The 22,694-nt window shown below is 34.2% G+C and overlaps 3 protein-coding genes and 1 pseudogene across 6 annotated transcripts in view; 1 reads left to right on the plus strand and 3 right to left on the minus strand.

Annotated features, from left to right (window-relative positions):
- Nucleotides 1–22,694, plus strand: part of LOC144854870 (uncharacterized) — a 37,533-nt gene that overhangs the window by 9,888 nt on the left and 4,951 nt on the right. The window contains exon 1 of one of the 3 annotated variants that reach the window (XM_078712870.1): nucleotides 22,348–22,459. The exons of 1 other annotated variant lie outside the window; for it this stretch is intronic. The gene's annotated coding sequence lies outside the window, so the exon portion shown is untranslated. One more of the 3 variants, XM_078712871.1, reaches the window with a different exon arrangement.
- On the minus strand, nucleotides 6,049–10,259 carry LOC144854062 (uncharacterized). Its single transcript, XM_078711944.1, has 2 exons — nucleotides 9,903–10,259; nucleotides 6,049–9,465 (listed from the first exon to the last, which is right to left on the minus strand). The coding sequence occupies exon 2, from the start codon at nucleotides 9,395–9,397 to the stop codon at nucleotides 6,617–6,619; it is 2,781 nt and encodes a 926-aa protein (XP_078568070.1). The 5' UTR covers nucleotides 9,398–9,465; nucleotides 9,903–10,259; the 3' UTR covers nucleotides 6,049–6,616.
- Nucleotides 13,758–15,931, minus strand: LOC144853508 (ileal sodium/bile acid cotransporter-like; annotated as a pseudogene).
- On the minus strand, nucleotides 16,900–21,493 carry LOC144853939 (ileal sodium/bile acid cotransporter-like). Of its 2 annotated transcripts, none has more exons than XM_078711809.1 (3): nucleotides 21,000–21,493; nucleotides 18,355–18,559; nucleotides 16,900–17,871 (listed from the first exon to the last, which is right to left on the minus strand). In XM_078711809.1, exons 1-3 carry the CDS (start codon nucleotides 21,392–21,394, stop codon nucleotides 17,413–17,415), a joined length of 1,059 nt encoding a protein of 352 aa, XP_078567935.1. In that variant the 5' UTR covers nucleotides 21,395–21,493; the 3' UTR covers nucleotides 16,900–17,412. The 2 variants fall into 2 exon arrangements, with proteins under 2 accessions (XP_078567935.1, XP_078567934.1); XM_078711808.1 differs by lacking the exon at nucleotides 21,000–21,493 and adding an exon at nucleotides 19,217–19,708.

Here is a 22,694-nt window from a genome sequence, read left to right on the forward strand (position 1 = left end):
CATGCGAACAATTCGAATAGTTATCATCATTTAGTTTCGTTATCTTGCCTACAGCAAGTGAATTATCAGTATAAAGTGGTTTCCTTGATTTTATCACTTTACCAAGACACAGACCAACAACAAATGCTACCACGATGCCAACGCTAAAACAGATGATAACTAATACATCAAATCTACTATTGACATCAATATGTAGTCTATCACCAGCTACCATTCCAGATGATGTGGTGACGTTGCACCTGATATCGATTCCTTCATGATTTGTATCCAAATCCGATAACAATAAAACACTTTTTTTATTTTCTAAGCTATAATGTAATTGAGTTGACGATAAGTTTTCTCCATTGACGTACCACTCATAGCCAACCACTCGCCAGGGTGTTTCTGCTGTGCAGATTACTTCCATGGAGTCCCCGTCGTAGAATGTTGTACTTTTAGTTGAGACAAAGACAGTTGGTGGAATATTAAGGTTTGCAGAACAACTTTGGATGTTGTTGACACCCGGTCCTTCTAGTTTACAATTTAATGTTTTTTCTTCGTCATCGACAGATAAAACGTGTTGATATTGTGCACATTGTGATTTATTATCGTAGCATATGAACTCGTGATCTTCTAGTGGCTGGTCACCATCATACCACTGTAGGTCAAATGACGACCGTACATCATCTACGCTACATGTGAATGTAGCTAATTTCTCTGTGTTAGAAAAAGTTGAATCAACGTCGCATTGTAGATACAATGATTCCAAATCAGCCGATGAAATTACCGTAAGAGTCGCCATCTTTGATACAACACCACACTGACAATAAAACACATTCTGGTCATCCGCCATTGAAACATTTAATATAGTCAGTTTACTCCTTCCATCGAAAACGACCATTTCATATTCAGCCAAAGTAAACGTATCTTCAAGCGCTACGTTCTGCACTATTGTATCTTTGATTTTAAACCATTGCCAAGGTTGTTCATATTTTGTACCGTCAGTTTTACATTCAAATGTAGCACTGTCACCGGCAAATACACTTGGGCTCAGTGGTTGAATAGAAATCAAAGCAGTGACTGAACAGGTACAGTAACTACTTACAATTATCAAAATAAACATCAAGTAAATGAGATTCGCCATGCTTGTTTTGCCTATATCCATCTTGCCAGGAAAATAGAAATTGTAAGCCACCCTAAGTTTGTATTTCTGATATTGACGTCAAATAATAAAAAGTCCTTTAACTAATTGCCGTAGTATGTGTCTATTTTGCCAGTTGCTTGTCAACAAATTGTAGGCCTAGAATTCACCCACAAACAGTATGCTCGTATACAGTATTTAAAACCACAAATCCTCGTATTTTGGCAGATCGTCCATTGTCTATTCCTCATACCAGGATAGAATAATATCACCCATTGTATATCTTGATCTTATATTTGGGGTTTTATTGAATTGTTGTCATGCATCACTGTTCCCTATTTTGGTTGAGATTTTTAACCTTTGAAATCAGAAACAATACTTGTAACCTTGCTCCTCGACCTAGATGGTCCTTACAATAAGTGGCATGCTATACAAATGTAAACCCCCACATATCAGCAGCCTAGTGTCGTATGAAACATAATTTAGTTACTATGGCTTCCTATTGCCATGTAATATATTTCTTTTGTTTTGTGTGAATTTGTATTGTGAAAATAGTAACTAATTGCAATAAGACCTACTACATTACCAGGATGTATACCTTTGTCATTAATAATCATGTGCCAGCTTTTGATGACTTATTTAATAATACGATTCTTCCACTCTTTGACATATTTTATTTACGCTGCACGTGAATATAGGATTTTTCGATAACGGTACCCATTTTCCTAGATTCCCATTTAGATTATAATAGTTTACTTGGAAAACACAGAATGGTCTAGATGACAAAAACAGGAAGAGCATATCACTATATACCAAAATGGGTCCTTTCAGAAGTTATGATAATAATATTGTTACTTCAATTTATGTTATTACTTTATTATTGTAACAACTGCTACTGATATACTTAAAAGTAAAACATGATAACCAATCATATTACCCGGTATGTTTATTGTATTACTGCACCAATATTTATATGAAGAACTATAATATTACAGTATTCAAATATTACATCTAGTTAATATTTATTTTGATAATGTTAACGTGAGATTATAAAGATGTCTAAGATGATAGTCAATCAAGGTGTTACAATTATTACTAGTAAGCCTCAGGATACGAATTGGATAATCCGAAATATATAAATGTACAAAATCCATAGTAAATAGAATAGATAATCAGACTCAATGTTACAGGCGTTACAAAGTTTTTGTCGAGTCATTCCTTTAGGAACCTGTTTTACTTGTTTATACGTTTTATAAGTTGGTTTGTTATATAAATCAGATCATTACTGCCTTACATACATTTCTGGTAGTTCAACTTGCCTCTTAATTCTACCAGGGGTGGTTATAGTATCACATTCAATACTGGGTTCCTGAGTCGTGTCTTCTGTTTTTATCATTATGCACATACCCATCAAAATTACTAAAACAACAATTCCACCTAATGCACCAAATAGAATATAGTGAAATGGTATACGTTCAGATGTTTCCATCGTGGTGGTAATTATCACAGTTTTATCAGTTTCTGTTGTTGTCGTATCATTATCAATTAATGTTGATTTAACGTCAGAAGTTGTCAATATATTTCCAGTGGTTGTTGTTGTTTCTCTGACACTACAAACATCACAAACTGAATCTGAGCATGTTTGGCATTTCTTTATAGAATTTTTCTCGGGAACAATGTAATCTGTATCAACAACACAATTCGTTTTTAAATTAGAATTATTGCATCCATACATATGGTAAAAGGAAAGAGTACCTTGATATATTGTAGAACTACAGTTAACAGTTATTTGATCTTTTCCAGATTCTGTGCACATGGTATCAATATCATCAAGATTGCAGGTATCGATGCTAGTCGGAATGACTCTTACAATGCTATTGAAAATCGATACTTTCCTAGAACCGTCATCAAGATTAAACTCACAATAATACAGTCCGCTGTCTATCTGCGTAACGTTCATAATTGTCAATATAGTATGTGTTCCATCATTATTATTGGTTACCAAATTATCGTTTGATACGCCTGACTCTGATTGATTTTTTTTGTACCAGTTGATATAATTGGATTCTGTCGAATAGGAACATGTAATATTGACATCACATCCTTCGAATACAAACACTAAACGCGGAGAGATGTCAGGCCTTTCTGAGGTTTGTATGGTCAATCCACCATATTCCACAAGTGTAGTGAACATTAGAATGAAGATTGTTAAACTCGTCATCATCAAAATGTATTGATAGTGTATAATTACCTTGTCACTTTACCAAAACAATCCTACTACCGTAGTGCTTTTATGGGGTTATATTCAGGAAATACAACACACAAGAAGAATATTATTTTCATAATAATTATTGCTATTCATACCTTTTACTAAGGTTCACTTGCTTCTAATAATACTTATACTTTAGTTCTTGTGTAGTGTTTGACGGTTTAAACAAACAATTGACAAGTTCGTATACACGTGACTACAGTTTGGTTGACTAATTTGTAGATGACGAACTTGACTATTTCCTCAGTAGACTAGGAAATTACCCCATTTTTCTGCACATAATATTTATTTATATTGACACGGAGGCAATGAATTAGTATCCCAACAAAATGACAAAAAGTCGCATCCGAAAGCAATCTTCAATTTGATTGATGATGCAAAATAATTTTTAAATTGGTTGGAATGAACAGCTTGACTTTGTTGGTAAAATCAAATTACAAGCTAACGTCTTTTTTTTTCAGAAGTATTGTAGAAATCCACATTTGGAACGTCCATTTCAAACGGGATTTTTTTTTTAAACGAACGAGGGGCAATTCTTTTTTAACATTACGACCAACCCCTATTCAGAAAACACCCATGTGAAGGCTACACTTTGTTTGGGCCCTGAAGATGTCCTCTTCTACGTCAGTACAATGTGTGTATTGATATTAACTATTAATTAAGTTAATTTGTTATCATATGTCGTTGAACAGCAGCTTTGCATTACAGCATATTGGTATACTGTAAATGGTAAAGTTTTATTCTTCAATATCAATAACAAAAATGCTCCGGTAAATCTAATATAGTTTGATACAGGATCAGGAAACAAAAATGTATTACCATAGAAAATGAAAAATTACAGACTTCGTATTTTTAGATACAATGAAGATAAAGTAAACAACTGGAAAAAACAGAATAGACAGAACACACGTACGTCACAATGGAATCTTGAAGCGTATACAATGGTGGTATTTGGATATACCGTGGATACAACTGCGTGCATAATTTCATTTTTATTCATAATCATAAATAAAACTGTAAACTATATTTGAACGCACATATATCCTGAAAAGACGATGGATGTGTTCTCACGATTGCAATACGACAATAAAACATTTACAAAAATTATATTAAAACAACAAATTAAACTTAATAAACTGATTAACAAAACTCATTAATATTAGACGATTCAAGAATGTTTCAATAATCACCGTTTAACGTAAAAGTCTGGTAGTTCAACATGTCTTTTTACTCTTCCGGGTGCGGTAGAATCATATTCAATACTGGGTTCCTTAATCGTGTCTTCTTGTTTTATCATTATACATATACCAATTAAAATGACTAAGATAAAAATTCCACCCAATGGACCAAAAAGAAGGTAGTGAAATGGTATAGGCCAACGTTGAGTTGTTTCCTGTCCATAAATTGTAGTCACCATATCATCAGTTATTTGGGAATCATTGAAAATGGAATTTGAACATGGTTGACATTCAGTTTTATTCTTGTAGTTAGTATTTGGACAGTTTGTTCCTTGGCAAGAACAAGTTGTTTGGAAAAACTTTTTCTGACATGTATCGTATACACTGGTAAGAAACAGAGTTCTAATTTCATCTAATTTCGTGGTGCAGTTAATGTATTTCCAGTTATTAGTACCGTCAATACAAGATAATTGATTGTTGGAGTAATTTTCATTGCAAACACCAGTGACGACATGTATGAAAGCGTTTTGAGTCGAATGTTGTAAACCAATCTTACATTGGTATGTTGTACCATTATCCTTTTCCGAAATATTGTAAATTGTCAAAATACTCACAGCTTGCCTTTCACTATTTAGGAAATGTTGCAAAAAGCGGCCATTTTCAGTCAATGCCTCGTTGAGATTTCCATCTCTGAACCATTCAACCGTTGAAGCACTTGTCGGATATGAAGTACATGTAAGGTTGACACTACATCCAACAAACGCAAACACATAATATGGAACAACTTCAGTCATTCCTTCAGACTGTGCCAAATTGTACTCCACAGCAAATAATAAGAAAAAGGCAATTAGGAAACTCGTCATTGCAGAACTATTACCAATTTGATAGCTTAAATCTTCTTCTTATCAAAAAAAATACTTTTTTAATACCGCCAATACAACTGTCTGTACTGTTGTTGATTCCGTAATTCATAATACGGTTCAGTCCACTAGCTGTAGGCCTACTGTTATACTTTACTAAAAGGTTGAATTGTTGTTAACAATACAAACAATTTAACATTTAAGTTTCCATTGATTTCCTTAAAACTTCCTAAAATGAAACACTTCCTCATTTTTTGTCAACACTTAAAATTTATCCATTAAGTTTTATTTATCCACAATTTCCATTTATTTCCATTTCTTAAATGACACGTCACTTTTTTTAATAACTAAAAAGTGGACTTTAACGGGTTTTTTTTTTAATATGACAATGTTCATTGATTTCCGTAAAGCCTGGTTTTTTTATGTGTTAATTTTTTTTGTATATAGGTCTAAATGAATTGTCCTAAATTGGATTGGTTGGACGTCCTCATTCGTTTTAATATTTTACCAAACATAAACTATTCTATAACGTATTGTTTATAGTGTTAATAGTTCTTGGAGTTGGAAAATACCAACACCAACTACCAAAAAAACCCCGTTTTAAACATCACATGATATGGATGATCCTCGTTTATATTACATCATCGGTATTCAAACGGCGCTGAACAATATTGATGATTCTCAATTGTGCTGCACAGTTCTTAGACCCCTTTCTTTATTTCAACAATTGTATAGAGTATTCAAAAGGTGTATATATGTAAACCACTGAAGCAATACAATGTTTTGATATAATATATCTATATTTAATAATTGCAACAAAATCTTGTTTTTTAATTCTTCTAGTTACTACCGTTATGTATGAACCTAGTGATATAAACTATAATGCGTATTTGGCTCGGATCTTCTTTAATAACAATTGATTAGGCCATGGTGTATACCGTTCATTCTTTAAATTCTATACCGCATAACCTATTCCATCATCTTTATGAAAAAAGGTCTGGTACTGGTACTGGTACTGGTTCAAATAACCGTCTCACAGAGACATCTGGTAGCCATTGACTTAAAGTTGGCATTTGGATGTGTTACTTTTAAATGTAGGCCTACAGTATGAGAGTGACTACTACCAAATTACACAGTCACAAAACAACTTATAAACAGTTCATATATACAGTTAAAACATTGCTGGGAATTATAAATTTCTGTTGAAGCAGGCTCTAATGAAGTTGCATCTAGTAAGTTGACTTTGTTGTACAACTCTATCAAGTATTGATGGTATCTTCCGACCTCTTCGTTTACTTTGGGTTGTGTGAAAAGTAAGAATTTTTGTAGGATCTTCATTTTCTTTTCTAATTACATGTCCGATCCAGTTGAATTGTTGCTTGTAGACATATTCTTCTAGCGGTTGACAGCCAGTAATTTTGTAGAGATCGTCATTATCAATAACGTAACGCCAGTCTATATAGTTTTCATCTGTTTCTTCATCTGAGGATATGTCTACATGGTTTGGTGGGCAGACTCTTTGAAAGCCATTCACTAGCATTCTTCTTAGGAAGGTTTTGTATGTTGTGCTAAGTTTGGACATTTCACTTCCTGTTGCCCTCCAAGCATGGCAACCATAGGTGAGTCTACTCCTAACTAGACCATTAAGAAACATCATTCTTGTTTGTAAGTGGATCGTTCTGTTGGTAAGCAATGCTCTATTCTCTGCAAATGCTCCTTTGGCTGAATTGATTCTGTATTTTACTTCTTGATCTCCAATATGAACATCATTGTAGGTAGCCCATACACCAAGGTATCTAAAGTGTGTTACGTTGTTAATGTGTACGCCGCCAATTTGTATGATGCATCTTGGGTATTCTTCAACTTCCTCTTTCCAGTTCCATATAATGGTTTCTGTTTTGGGGGCACTAATTCTTAGACCAAATTCCAGACAAACTTTATTCAAGATGTTCACAATGGTTTGCAGTTCTTCTTGTGACCAGGAGCTTACAGCAAAGTCATCAGCATAGCCACTTTCAAAGTCGTCATAGATGCCCCTTGATGGTGCTTTACGTCTTTGAGCACGATTTGTAGCTTCAATAGGAATTAGGTATTGTATCATTAGGCCATCCAAACTAGCATCTTTACAGCGTTGTTTGAACACTCTAATAACGTAATCAAAATATTGGTTAAACATGCTGGTACTCTCAATACCACCCTGTCGCACCCCAGAAGATGTTTCGAACTTATCATCACTCGGATCGTCGTCAGCAAGGTATGCTTTCGTTGAGCTGTACAGTGATTGTATAATGTCAATCATAGTAGTAGACTGGTTTAAGTGAAACCTATTACGAACGCTTAGGAAAAGAAGATTACGATTCACATGGTCGAATGCTGCTGTTAAATCAATGAAGCATGTATAGAGTTTGCGATTTGAGCGATACGCAATTTCCTGGATCTGCTTGATTACATATATAGCATCATTGCACCCTCTGTTGGACCTGAATCCAAACTGTGTGCGTAGAAGTTGACTTTCATAAAAGATGGAAAAACGTGAAAGAATGATAACCATAAGTATCTTTGAAAATGTAGACCCAATCGATATTCCTCTATACATTGATGGATCAAGTGGACTGCCTTTTTTTTTCCAAATGGTTGTTAATTTGGACAGTCCCCAATCACTTGGTACTTCTTTCGTTCTCCAAATTTCCTCAAACAGTCTATGTACATGGTCGACGAATACTGGGTTCTCTGTGGCGACTTGCAACATTTCAGAAGCGACATCTAGGGTAGCTTTGCGACCTTTTAGATGTCCGATTGCATCAATAATTTCTTTCTTGGACGGAGGTTCATTGTCTATCTCAAATTCTGGTTGTCTCAGGTTGATAATATATTCTGGAGGTGTGCTAATTTCATCTGGGATTTTAAGGCTAGATTGGTCTGGATTAAAGTGATCTTTAAAGTGTTCACGTAATCCAGGACATTTTATAGGCTTTGGTGCTTTTCTTATAACATCACCGTGCTCCTTAGCTTTTCTCCATAAATCAAATATTTTTCTATTTTGGTGGGCTTCATTTAACTTGCTTGCTTCTTCATACAAATATTCATTCCGTAGTTCCTTAACCCTTATCTTAATTGCTTTCTGCATAGCCTTGATCTCCTCTTCTTTGTAGGTAACTGTGCTTTTGTTAATATTCTTTCTTTCTTTTATAAGCTGTTGTAGTCTTTCATCACCATCCCAGGGATGAGCATTTTGGTTTCTTGTTTTCTTCGGGACTTCTTCAACTGCCTTATTTAGCACTGTCATAAGTGTTGTATAGCGCTCAGTTGATGTAGTGGTTGTTGTCTTTTCAGGAGAAGTAATTTTATTAATTTTATTAATTTCTTCTTCTATCTTTGTTTTAACATTATTTCTTACTTCTCGATCTTTAAGTTTACTCATGTTGGCTCTTTTGCTCTGTTTTTTCTTTTTATGCTTCTTCCACCTGGCTGCTTTGTTGGCTGGTGTTGTCATATTACTCACAAGGATTCTATGATCAGACGAAAGATAATAGTTGTTATAGACTCTTGTGTCAGTAACATACTTCCTCAACCAGTGATCACATATGTTGTAATCTAGTGTTTTCTTTGTAACACCATCGTTGCTATGCCAAGTGATCCGATGAACGTTTGAATGGTCAAACCAGGTGTTCAGTATGCATAGCTTGAAGTCAGAGCAGTAGTTGATGAGTCTTGTGCCATTGTCGTTACTAATGTCATCTGTGTCTTGAAATCTATGTAGGTTTCCATCAAAGAGTGATTTTCTGGTTGTTATTGTTGATGTTGCATTAAAGTCTCCCATCAGTAAGAGTTTTGTGTTGTTCTCGACTCTTGTTACTTTGGAGAGTTTTGCATAGAAAATATCCTTTGATGATTCTGAACCGGATTCCGTAGGAGAGTACGCAGACACAATTCTTAATTTACAATTTTTTATTGTGACGTCTATTGCCATTAGACGTTCATATACATTATAAACATTAGACACTTTGATATGGGGTGACTGTTTGATGGCAATAGCAACTCCATACATCTTTTTGATTTTCAGTCCAGTCCAGTATACATTGTAGCCCTCATGTGAGATTGCACCGGTACCAATCCGTCTCACTTCCTGCATACACACGATGTCAAGGTTTGCTGCTTTAATTTGAATGAGGGTTTCATGTAGTAAGAAGTCATCTGAGCAGGTATTAACATTAATCTGTCCTGCTCGCCAATGAAAATATTTTGCAGGCTTTTGTTTCCTAACTGCTTCTTGTACTTTCTTGTTTATGTTTGAAAGGTTTTTAGAATCTATATCTTTATTACTCTTTGTGTGAAATTTTGACTTGCGTCCACCACGGGTACCTCTATAATGGAAAATTCCCAAGTCTTTCAAAACACTTCCAACCGCAGTAGTAATTTTTCCAGCATATTGTCTCAGGTTAAGTAGCTTTGAGTAGCTATAGTTATAGGTCAACATAGTTTACTCGCAGCAATGGTAGATTATAATAATAATATCTCACATACACCGACTCTAGGCCCTGTAAACAAATCTTCTGTGCTATGCTGTCCCAAAGTTCTTAGGCAACAATAGGCTTTGCTTCACTGAACACTGCTAAGACAATAGCATGCACACAGCTAGATAGGGCCTAGCTATAAGCTATAAAAAATCTTTTCTAAATCCAGTTTAGCTGATAAAAATAAGAAAAAAGAATATACAATACAATAGTTGCAAGTGCTGATAACAATATTGGTAGTAAAATCACTCTCAAAATGTGTACTTAAAACCCAAAAAGCAAGATTTTAAAAGCAGAATGGGAGTAACACTGTCAAGCGCCTCTGGCAGCAAACAAATTAAGTTCTATAAAAGGTTATATTTGCTATGCTGATACCAAAATAATTCCTCATTTAAATTCATTTTGGTTATTCACATTTATTTGGTTTTACTTTATCTATTTAAATTGTAACATAACATCTATGTATCATCTATATGTTTTACATTTGCAGTAGTAGGTCTATTGAATTTAATGCTATTGGTAAAAACAGAAAACAAATCATTCCTGTTCAAATGTGTCATTCCTGTTAAAATGTGCCACGTAAAAATCTGGCAATTCATCTTTCCTCTTAATTCTACCAGGGAGGTTAACTGTACTGTTGTCAATGTTTGGTTCTTCAATCGTATCTTCATTATATAACATACACACACCAATGAAAGATACTAGCAGAAACACTCCACCCAAAGTAGCAAATACAGGTATATAGATTGGTAGTTGAGAAGTTGCAGTTGGTCTCAAATTTGTACCGGTAAATTCTGTTGGTGGAAACGTCTCATTAATTGGAGTAACAGTAATGTATAATCCTTCTGATGAAACGCCGCAATACTCGCAATGATATTTTCCGATGTCATTTTCTGAAACATTCCTAATTACCAGACGATCAGTACTTGCAGTAATAAACATTGTACTAGTGTTAGTCAATTGCTTTGCTGAAAAGACAGTGTTATACCATTTAAAACACATTGTTTCTAGTGACAGTGAACAGTTCAGGTAAACATCACGACCAGCGGGTACAGACATATTATCATTTGGAGTGAGTTCTGGTTTCGGCCCTGCCGTACCGTTATTACATTCAATAGTCCAACCGAGTTCCAACTGCCTGGTGAACAATATTATGAACAACACTGAAAACCTTACACTTATCATCGTATAGTACTGTTTTTAACTTCTTACGAATTGATAGTTATTTGTTGTCGATTATTGGACATGTTTGACAATCACAAAATGAATACCTTTTTATTTGTTTACCTTAAGTTAAATAGTATGGTTGATTTGTTACCAACTATTCATATTCAGGCTGTGTAATCTCTGATTTTCACTGATCTCAGCATATACATAATATATAGGCCTGACCATGTTTACTTGATGTATAAAATATACTTATTTCCTGTTGCTTTATCAAAATACAATACTTTGAAGGTGTTCATGGATGCATAGCATTCTGACAATGTGTGAACATCTCTAATAAAGAATCATTTTTAATTGTCAATCAAATTAGCGTTTATTTCTTGTTTCTCGGTATTTTTCTCAGCCAAATTAAGAGGGCAAAATCCTTCGAAAAAGCAAAAGCTTGAGATAGGCTGAGGGTGTTATATATTTTATACATTAACAATGTTAATGTGAAAATTGTCAAGGATTGACTACAACAATACGTTCACAAGTTAAACATAATATACACAAATACAATTGGATTTTTTTATTTTTCTTTTGTTTTGATGTTGGTTAATGAAACATATACCTGAAAATCAACATTTATATTTATAAAGCTAATCATTTTATTTCTATTTTACAAAAGCTTCACCACAGTTTCAACTGACTTTAAAGAAAAGTGTTTATTTCACTTTATAGTATACAATATTATTTATCACCTTCATGGCCACCCATCCGAAAATTTACAAACGCAGAAACAAAACAAATGTATTGGTTAGTGTAATTGACCCTAATTCACCAATCATACATAAGCAATTATGCTAAAAAAATCAATTTAAAAGGGGTTTTAAATTGGGACTTTCCCTTTTATGGAAACTCTTATTAACAACTTAAACATACAATTCTACCACATTGTGTCATAATAATGCCTAGGCTTGGTTGTACTATGGATATAAAAGAAGAAATATAATAGTACCGTATAATATTTCAGGATATATTTCAATGATCAATTATTCTAATCCTTGGTTTGATGAGCATATACATAATGTGTGTTAGACGTAATATGTGTGCAGTTTGTGTGTTTAGTCTTTAGTATCGTTAAATTGAAAAGTTGTTAGACCTATTATGATGATTTTAAAATTACGGAATGATGGAATTTGTATGTACTTGGAAATATTAGGTACAATCACAATTGTAGAATATATTTAAATATTAAATGTGACATAAATCATTTTTCTCTCCTGATTAATGTTTATTTGAACATGTACAGTCAGAATTCTGTATTTCTTGAATAAAATTCTGGTAATTCAACGGTTCTTTTTATTCTGCCTGGTGCTTGTGTAACTGTCAAAGGATCTTTCTTACTTGTATCTTCTGCTTTTAACTTTATACAAATACCAATAAAAATTACCAAAAGGAAGACTCCTCCCAATAGAACGAATATAGGTATGTAAAATGAAACTTTAGAATTGTCAACATTTATCAACATTTCATCAGTTTCCATCTTATCATCTCTCTGTGTTGATAACATGATGTCACTAGTTTCACTCGGTAACATAGGCCTACTTGTATCATTCTGTATTACTGTTTGTATATCTGTTGTAGGCCTAGTACTATTGAGATATTCATCCACGTCTGATAGTACAGTTGAACATGTTATACATTTGGTACCATCATCAATATTTGTATCCTTTACCACACAGCTCGAGTCATCAATGAACGGTCGTACATTTGAACTTCGACATTGGTCGTAAAAATATGTAGAGAAGAGAGTAACACCACTGAAAATTGTAGTACAGTTAATAGTTACTGCATCGGTATTACCTTGTGTACATATAACGTTTGGATCGTCGGTGCAAACAGAATTAGTATGTGTAACTACAGTAATATTTGCTGCTGATGATGAAAATCCATCAAACGAACAATGATATTTTCCCAAGTCCAATTCTGTAACATTTCTAATAGTCAAAATACTCACGCTTTGCGTTTCATATGTATTCATTATAGATATTCTAGTATTGTCCATTATCGGATCAGCTTGTGTCCCATTTGTAATATCTTCTATAAACCATTTAAAGGTCGATATTTCTGCAGTTGCATATGAACACTCAAGACTGACATCGCAACCAGCGTGAACAAAGATCAAACGCGGAGAAATGTGAGGGCTTTGTAAACATACCAGTTGCATCTGCGTAGCTAGCATTACAAGCGTATACAATGTTACGTCCACCATTATGTGAACTTCCACAGTACTTTCAACATTTATATTGTAAGGAGAAAAACTACAAAGAAATCAACTAAAATGAACTACCAGGTTTATAGTGATTTAAACCGAACAATAAACTTCTCGTTTTAAAAATAAAAACTGACATAGAGGTTGAAGCCATAATTGTGAACAGACTGCTTTTATTATTGTTCAGTTAAGGTTGACCTGCTAATAATAATACATGATTACTATAACTACTTGTTTCCTATAGTCATACTCACATGCATTGAAATAAATATCACGGCTGTAATGGTATCAGGAAGTATAGGCGATATAATAAATTAGACAATAATTGTGTATAAGAATCTTAACTTTTAATTAATATTGTATTATTTTATACATGAGTTAAGTTAATTCTTTGGTTACGTTTTCTGTTTGGTTAGAAACTGAAATGTGATCTTCTCTCTCTCTTTCGGAAACCACTTCTCAATCAGCCTGAAGACAAACACATACAAGAAACTGTGTAATAAAAATGTTATACCAAACAGAGATAGGAATATTAGAAGTGGACGATGTCTGAATACGATAGTTAACGCAAGAGCGACGTTTTGTACTCCAGTCTCCAAAGAGATGGTACGACATTTCTTTCGTGACTGACGTAACACGTACGCAAGAACGTATCCGAGAAAAAACGCTATAGGTGTAAGGATGATACTAGCAAACCACACTGTCCACGGAGCAAAAAACATTTTATGGTTTATAAAGCCGTTCAGAACAATACACGTTGCAATATTGCTAGACATCCCATAATACTACCAGTCTGTGTACAAAAATCATATCATATAGTTTTATAATGCTTGTAACTGCGGCCTCACTGGCCACTTCTTTGAGTTGAGAATAATACGTAATAAAGAACACGGAAGGCTTGTATCATGCAACAATCGAAATATTTTATTGTGTACTTCATATAGTGTAACTTCTTTATACTAATAACTAAGACCTCCGGTCTATACGCTGGCATCATCTCAACTAGCCACACTAGCCAGTGAGATTCTTTTATACGTCGCCTGGTCTGGCATTTATGCAAATTAACCCAGATACAACAATTACGTAATTGTTTGCTAGTCTACACATACTGCCGTTACAATGCTGTACCGATCCGTTATAACAAATTGTGTATCGAGATAAACGACATTTTATGGAATAACATGATTACCACCCCACGCTATGGAGTAATGGTAAAGCATGTCACTAGCATATGACAGACAAGGGTTCAATCTGTCCGAATGCTTGTTTGCATATGCAAGATGACTTAGTCCCATTGCATTGTCTGTCAGAAACTTAAATCTATTTGTTCCGTGTACATGAAACGCATGTGCACAATGCGTAGTTCTCACTAGAGACGCAACACAACTCGACGTAACTCAACGTAAGGAAATTAACCAATCACAAGCGATGAATTATTCGAACTGTCGCTTGCCATTGGTCAACGTTGCGTTGTGTCCTAGTGGGAACCAAGCTTAAAGTCACTCAATCCAGTTAGAGAACAATACCTATACATCTAAAGTTACATATACAGTACCACCTGTGCTGTAATTAGCAAGAGTTAAAATTTACATAAATAAAATGATAATTTGAATGTTCTACTAACAATTGTAATAAAGCGTGTCCATTTTGGTTTGTAGCGCCTTATAAGCATTCCAATGGCAACAGGAACCAGGATAATCGCCAGGGAGGTTACTATGCTCGTGTAAGGGATAACAGTGTTCTCATCTGTCCATCTTCTGCCGTAGACCCATAGACATAATGGCATCATGCCTATTGATGCAATGGTTGAGAATGTCGTCATGCAAATACTGAAATATTGAGGTGTTATTATAATTATTAAGCTTGGTATACACTAGGACGCAATGCAAAGATGTAAGCACAAGGTAATAATAATTGAATAATCTATCGATTGTGATTGGTTAAATTACTTACGTTGCGCAGATGTCCTAGTGACCTAGCTAACCAATCTAAACATTACTAGGCTTACTAAAAACTTTTGTTTTATCTCTATACTATAAAAGACCTCACACTTTCGAACAATATGCGTGATTCCATAGAATCATTCAATTACTGTTAAATACTAACTAGCTTTGTAAATGTCGATTTTTCCAATATTTTGAAAAAAGAACAGAAAAAATCCTGGCTAGCTATTAATTAATGTTTAGGAATAAAGAAGTAGGCCTACCTTAGGCAAATGTCACCATCACTCCAGTATGTGAATAGCTGATAGGTAGTTCCACCAGGGCAACAAGCAATAATCAACATCCCTATAGCATATGGAGGATCCAATCTTAGAATAATTATATGCTAGCGTAAAGGCTACTAGCGGTAAAATTCCAAATTGAGAAGCAAAGCCAATAGCCACTCCAGTGGGTCGCCTTAATTCCTTCTTGAAATCCTCAAGAGTAACAATACATCCCATAGCAAGCACCATCAATGCAGTCATCATTATTTTATTCGCTTTTTTCATAGCTTCTGTGGACGATGAAACGTCTGAGGTATTCATTGATACTTCTACATTACTTTGGTTTTCGTAAAGTTCTTCCATTTTTCAACTTTTGATATAAGTAGGCCTAGCGGAAGATGTTCACTGCTTGCTCTCTCGCGTATATCCTATGTTGTTGTTGTAATATTTATTGCCATCCATATAAAAAATATAAAAAATGACAGATCAAACAATTTGCACAACAGTAATACAAGAAAAATAAGTTACAAAATATGGAATAGCAGAGGATAACCCTTTAAGCTCGAAAGCTTGTTTCAGAAGGGGCCCTCAACATAAAACAAATAATATTTACATAAAATTACAAATATAAAATATTATAACAATAATTTAGATATTATACAGATATTTTAAATATAAGGTTTTAGAGAAAATGTAAATTTGTAAATTAGGTTTTGTGTATAAAAACGACATTTCATAGAAAAATATTTTAAATATGTACAGTTTATATTCAATTAATTTCAGTTAACAATGTAATTAAATTTTTATTTTACAATTAAGATTAAATTAAATATTGACTATTGGTACTAAATTGTCATTTGTGAGGCAATAATTACATATTAAATAAACTGAGTTGGTAAGATATCAATTTTTTCTATAAGGTCAACTATTTTATGGATGTAGTTTGCATTATTGTAATAATAAACTGTAACTATCTACCAGTAATGACAAAATTTAAATAATAAATAAATATTATGCTGTCTTGCCATTGTAGGCCTATATTTAATGATATGACAGGTGGCAGAGTACCCAATGCATGAGTGATTAAACTTCAAAAGCTCCACTTTACGAAATCCAAACTAATATAAAAGTATTAATTAATATCTTCATTGTCTCATCGTCCACAGATGCTATATGAATCTTGCGAATGATAACATCATTATCATCAATTGTCTTTAACAGGTGTGGTCAATAGCATGTTTAAGCACGTTTCACCAGGTTTCACACCTAACCGCATCTCATTTGATCAACACAGTGAAACAAAAAGCAAATCCCACACTTAATTATTTATAAACCTTGATAATTTTAATTCAATCACTTTCTGATCATATTCAAATATTATTAAAACAATAATTTATTTTTAGAATTACAGAATTCTGCCCATTATATAGAACTAAATAACATCTTCAATACAAAAAAAAACCAGATTTATTATTATATAATTTTACTTATTACAAACTTCAACGGATTATTACAATAATAAAATGTTATATTCGAGGCTCTCTTCGTCAAATGTTGGTGGAAATAATATATTATATGGTTTGTGTGCATTAAAGAAGTTTGAGTAGTTCACATACAAACATCAGCAAATTTGTATTTATTAAATCTTAATTACATTTCTTTTGTATATGACTGACGTTTGTTTAGTTGTTTTCTAACTGTAGAACTGTAATGTTATCATTACCCAGTCGGTATTATATTATTACCTTTATTAATAATGTTTATTTTCTTTGAATAGCTCTCGAAATGAATTTAATTTTGAAGGATATATAAACCAACCAAAAAGAAAATTATTAGTTTTGTTTTCACGGTTCTTGATTGAGTTGTTTAAAACTAACATCTTTTCTATCAGCATCATCTATTGGTGGTTGCTGAGCCTCTTCGTTGTCATTTTCTGGGTTCATTCTTTTCTCAATCATTTTGAAAACCAGTACACATATTGCTGAATCAATGAGCAAAAACGGTCCAAATAGAGAGGGATATATCAGTATTTGAAAGAAGTCATCGTTGTCTGCATACGATATAGCAATAATGGTAATGGCCAAAGCTATATTTTGACTGCCTGTTTCTATGGCGATGGTTCGGCATTTCTTCCTTGACTGTCGCAATACGTAAGCGATGATGTAACCCAACACAAACGCAATCGGTGGTGTAATAATTGTTGAAAAATAAATGTACCAAGGTGCTAGGAACATATCAGGATTGATTAATCCATTCAGAATAATGTTAACAGCAATTGCAAGCATTCCCGTGATACTACCGACCTGAAAAAGGTAAAGAACATATTATTTAATCAATTAAACACCATAAAATTATAAAATAAGAATATTTAAAAACACAGTTCAGGGTTGAATACTAAAAGTTTTAGCTCGGTATAAGGGAACAGTAAGAAAACGACCCATGGAAAGATGGTTGTGGTAGAGGTTTGAAATTGTAAGTTTGTTTTGAAGAGGCCTCTGGATATCTATGGTAGCTTGAAGGGCTACGTTCTTGACTTTTTGAAATGCGTTTCGAATTCTGTTTCTTAAACGTTAACCTTTTTAATCAGCTTATTCCCTTTTACTATGATTTCGACACAAAAAGACACAATAAACAGTTAAATTTAATCAAAACCCGGCCCACTGCCGTTAAGACAAAGGGTTGCCGGTTTACTTTTTACGACTTTATCTGGTAATTATTCTAGAAATAAATTTTTTTAAATAGTTTTTTCTTTTTCAAGAAAAAACAAATCTTAATGTCTGACTAACCAGTGTAATAACTCTTGTCCACTCTTGTTTGTAATGTCGTATAAGCATTCCAATGAATACAGGAATTAGAATAAGAGCCAGTGCTGTGACAATACTCTTGTAGGGGATTACGGCAGTTTCATCTGTCCAACTGCCACTATAAATCCACAGACATAGCGGCATCATTCCTATGGCAGCAAGTGTCGAGAATGTCGTCATGCAAATACTGTATTGAAAATAGGGTACTAAATTAAACAAAGTAATACTATAGGGGTTGGCCCCTCGTTTCACGGGAAAGTTAACCGGGTGTCCTCTGAATAGATATGTGCCAACGGAAGGGTTCTATGAATATACTGTATTTTATTGATAATACATGTTGATAATTTTCTAACTAATAATTTACTTCCAGTAAATACTATACAGACGTATACATTTCTGTCCTTATTAAATATAGTCATATAAATGACTTATTTACTGTAGGTACTTTTCTAGTATATAGCATACAAAGGTTGGTCAAGAAAGGTGGGAAACCGGCTATTCTTTCTTTCTACACGTTTGCGCATATTGAAAGAAGAAGAGCTTGCTTGCTATTGTAATTGTTGAAATGTTGTTTAATTGTATTAAAGAGGGCCCCTGAATATCAGTTAACCCACTGGGCTAAACTGGAACGGTTACCTTCTTTAAAGAAATAATAAAAAAGCTTTGTTATAGAGTACCTTTATTTTTTATCCCGTGTGTGTGCAGATAGAGTAATCTATTTTGTATGCGCAGATAAAGGAATCTATTTTGTATGCATGGGTAACACTAAGTATTCACATTACCTTACTTTGACCGCAATCTCATTAACAAATGTTTTAAATTTGTTAAATATAAAGTCACTTGCCTTAAGCAAACATCACCGTTACTCCAAAAAGTAAATAACTGTGAAGTCACTCCACCAGGTGAACAGCCAACAACCAGCATTCCTATAGCATATGGTGCATCAACATTGAAAATGTGTGCCAATGTAAATGCTACAAGCGGCATTATCCCAAACTGGCATACGAATCCAATAGCCAGTCCAACAGGTCTTTTTAACGCAATTTTAAAGTCGTCAACGGTAACGACACACCCCATAGCTAGCATGATAAAAGCGAGTAGAGCAGTCAATATAACTCGGTTGGCCAGTTTCATGGCTTCTACCCTGGCAGAAGGTCCTTCGTCTCCAGGATCAGCTGTAGTCCATACAGTGGAATTGATATCATCATCGAATTGGTATGTTACAGATAATGTAGTCATAGTTGTCTTTAACACGGTACCGTGTGCCTTTGGTGTCAACAGATATAATAGTGTACTCGTGTATACAGTGGCAGATGTTCACTGCGTGCTCTATGTATGTCCCATCATTTAATACTGTACTGAGTTTAATTGGCAAAATATCAACATTTATCTAAGGGCAAATATTATATGGATGTAGTTTGCCGGCACGACGTAACAATCATTACTGTAATAATCAAATTTAACTATCTACCAGTAATGACAAAGTTTAACAAATTAATAAATATTAGGCTATAACTGTCTTGGCATTGTGAGCCTATACAACTAAACTAATATGAACGTACCAATATTTTCAGGGTCTCATCGTCAACAGAAGCTATGGTGTTCAAAACGGCTTCTTACAATGATCTGGCCCTTACAATCCAAGGTACTTGGGAAAATGACCATGATCTTAAACTCCTATGATTTTATATTAGTTTATACTTCATGTATCACGGCTTATTTTAAAGTTTTACAGAATTCTATCATTATCATTTTAACATTATTTAACAACCGTTTTAGTAAACAAATGTGATGCAAAAATGATATATCGTAATTGTTACATCATAAAGTATCTTTTTGATCAGTAATTGTAAACAAAGTAATACTAAGGGCTGGCCCCGCGTTTCGCGAACAAGGGTGTGCCAAAGGAAGAGTTCTACTCATGTAGCCTACATACTGTATTTTATTATAATAAATGTTGATATTTTTCTAACTAATAATTTACTTCTAGTAAATACCATACAGACGTAGTAATACATTTCTGTCCTTATTGAATAATATAGTATTCTTATTCTCTATACACGACTTATTTACTTCAGGCCTATATGATTACGCTTTTAGTAAATAGCCTACAAAGGTTGACCAAGAAAGGTGGGAAACCGGCTATTCTTTCTTTCCACACCTTTGCACATATTGAATAAGGAAGTATTGTTGTCATTTCTTTGTGTGAGCAGAATAGAGGAATATATTTTGTATGCACTTTTGTATTACAGTTGTGTAACAACATGCTGAAGATTAGGGCCATGTACAGTATGCTTTAACTAGGGAGTTCTTAACTTAATTAATTATAACTCCATACTTTAACTATAACAACACTGATAAAACAAATTTATTAACGAAAGTACAGTCCGAGGTTTCAGATCGTCAGCCTGCTCAATTATATTTTACTACTACATATAATAAAACATTATTGTTTCTCGATTTTACAGGAAATCGAGATGCTGATCTTACGCTTGAATGAACGACCTTGCTTTGACTCAAATCCTATTGACATTGACATGGTGTGACAAATACCCTGGGTATTTTTTCGGATCTGAACATTTAAAACTAAATATTATTTGCAACTTATTGAATATAAAGTTACTTGCCTCAAGCAAACATCACCGTTACTCCAAAAAGTAAATAACTGTGACGTCACTCCACCAGGTGAACAGCCAACAACCAGCATTCCTATTGCATATGGTGCTTCAACATTGAAAATGTGTGCCAATGTAAATGCTACAAGCGGCATTATCCCAAACTGGCATACGAATCCAATAGCAAGTCCAACAGGTCTTTTTAACGCAATTTTAAAGTCGTTAACGGTAACGACACACCCCATAGCTAGCATGATAAAAGCTAGTAGAGCAGTCAATATAACTCGGTTGGCCAGTTTCATGGCTTCTACCCTGGCAGAAGGTCCTTCGTCTCCAGGATCAGCTGTAGACCATACAGTGGAATTGATATCATTTTCGAATTGGTATGTTACAGATAATGTAGTCATAGTTGTCTTTAAAACGATACCGATGTGCTAAAATACTGTTTACCAGACCAAGCGACTACGGTATTCGGCAATGTTAGGTCGTTTCGTTTCGGACTATTGTGTAGGCTAATACGGTAATTGCCTTCCAGCCTAGGTTTCAGTTGTAAATAAATGACCATGTAGCCAATGAGCGTCCGAGGCTGGAAGGCAATTACCGTATTAGCCTACACAATAGTCCGAAACATTTAGTATCTTGCTGGCCATCTATTTAACTAAAACCTTGTCATTTTTGTAAAATGAAACCTCCTCAAATAGAATAGAAATGTCTAAATTTGATGAAAACAAAATAAAATAATATCAAATTTACAATGAATGATAATACAATAGTTTTAATAACTCACCATATATTTTGTTTTCTGAATGTCTTCAAAACGTATTCCAGTTATTTTTTCCCAAAGATAATTATTCATTCTGTTATTTTTCTTTCGGATAGTACATCCATATAACAAAACATACAAAACGAAGAAAAAAATCAACCATAGAATTATAAGAACATCACAACCTAAAATATTAACTTGCACCACCAACGCTGATGAAATTAGATTATATGATAATCATAGTGTGCAATGACAAACTGTCATACTAGGGCCTTAACTTATGTAACCCATTATAAAGTATATTATTGAGTTCAAAGTACCTTCACTGAATTTATTCCATAAAAGTGGGTCATAAAAGACTAAAAAATAACTAAAACTAATAAATATTTTTTATTTTCTGTTAACTTATTGTTTAATTCCTTAGAATTAGATAAAATAGCGCCTGACAGATTCTGTTGCCTATTGCCTAAAAAGTATTTGTATAATAACTGTGTCCTGACTATGATTGGTTAAAAGTTTGAAGTAATTTACATGAGAGATGCAGTAATTGGTCAAAATTTATACTTTTAATCACATGACACACAGCAGCAGCCGCCGGTCAGCCAGCAGAGGGGGAGAGCTCGAGTCGCACGCGAGTCGAGAGCGACAGAGAAGAGCCAGTGTATCATTCGTCGGCGGTCGGCGGCGGTGGCGGCGGAGTAAACTGTATGTAGGTTGCGTAAGCCCTAGCTGTAATTTATTTTGCAATAAATAAGTACAACAATTAGGGCTAGGGTCTAGTTGTAGGCCTAGCCTGTATAGGCCCTAGACGTAGGCCCAGACAGAGAGAGAGGCTAGAGTAGAGAGAGGCCCTAGCTAGCTAGCCAGCTAGCCTAGCTAGAGGCCTAGCCTAGGCCCATGAAGCAAGGCTAAAGAGAGGACTAGGCTAGTAGGGTAGAGGAGGA

The sequence above is a fragment of the Antedon bifida genome, chromosome 10, assembly GCF_963402885.1.
Source record: "Antedon bifida chromosome 10, ecAntBifi1.1, whole genome shotgun sequence".
Taxonomy (NCBI): Eukaryota; Metazoa; Echinodermata; class Crinoidea; order Comatulida; family Antedonidae; genus Antedon; species Antedon bifida.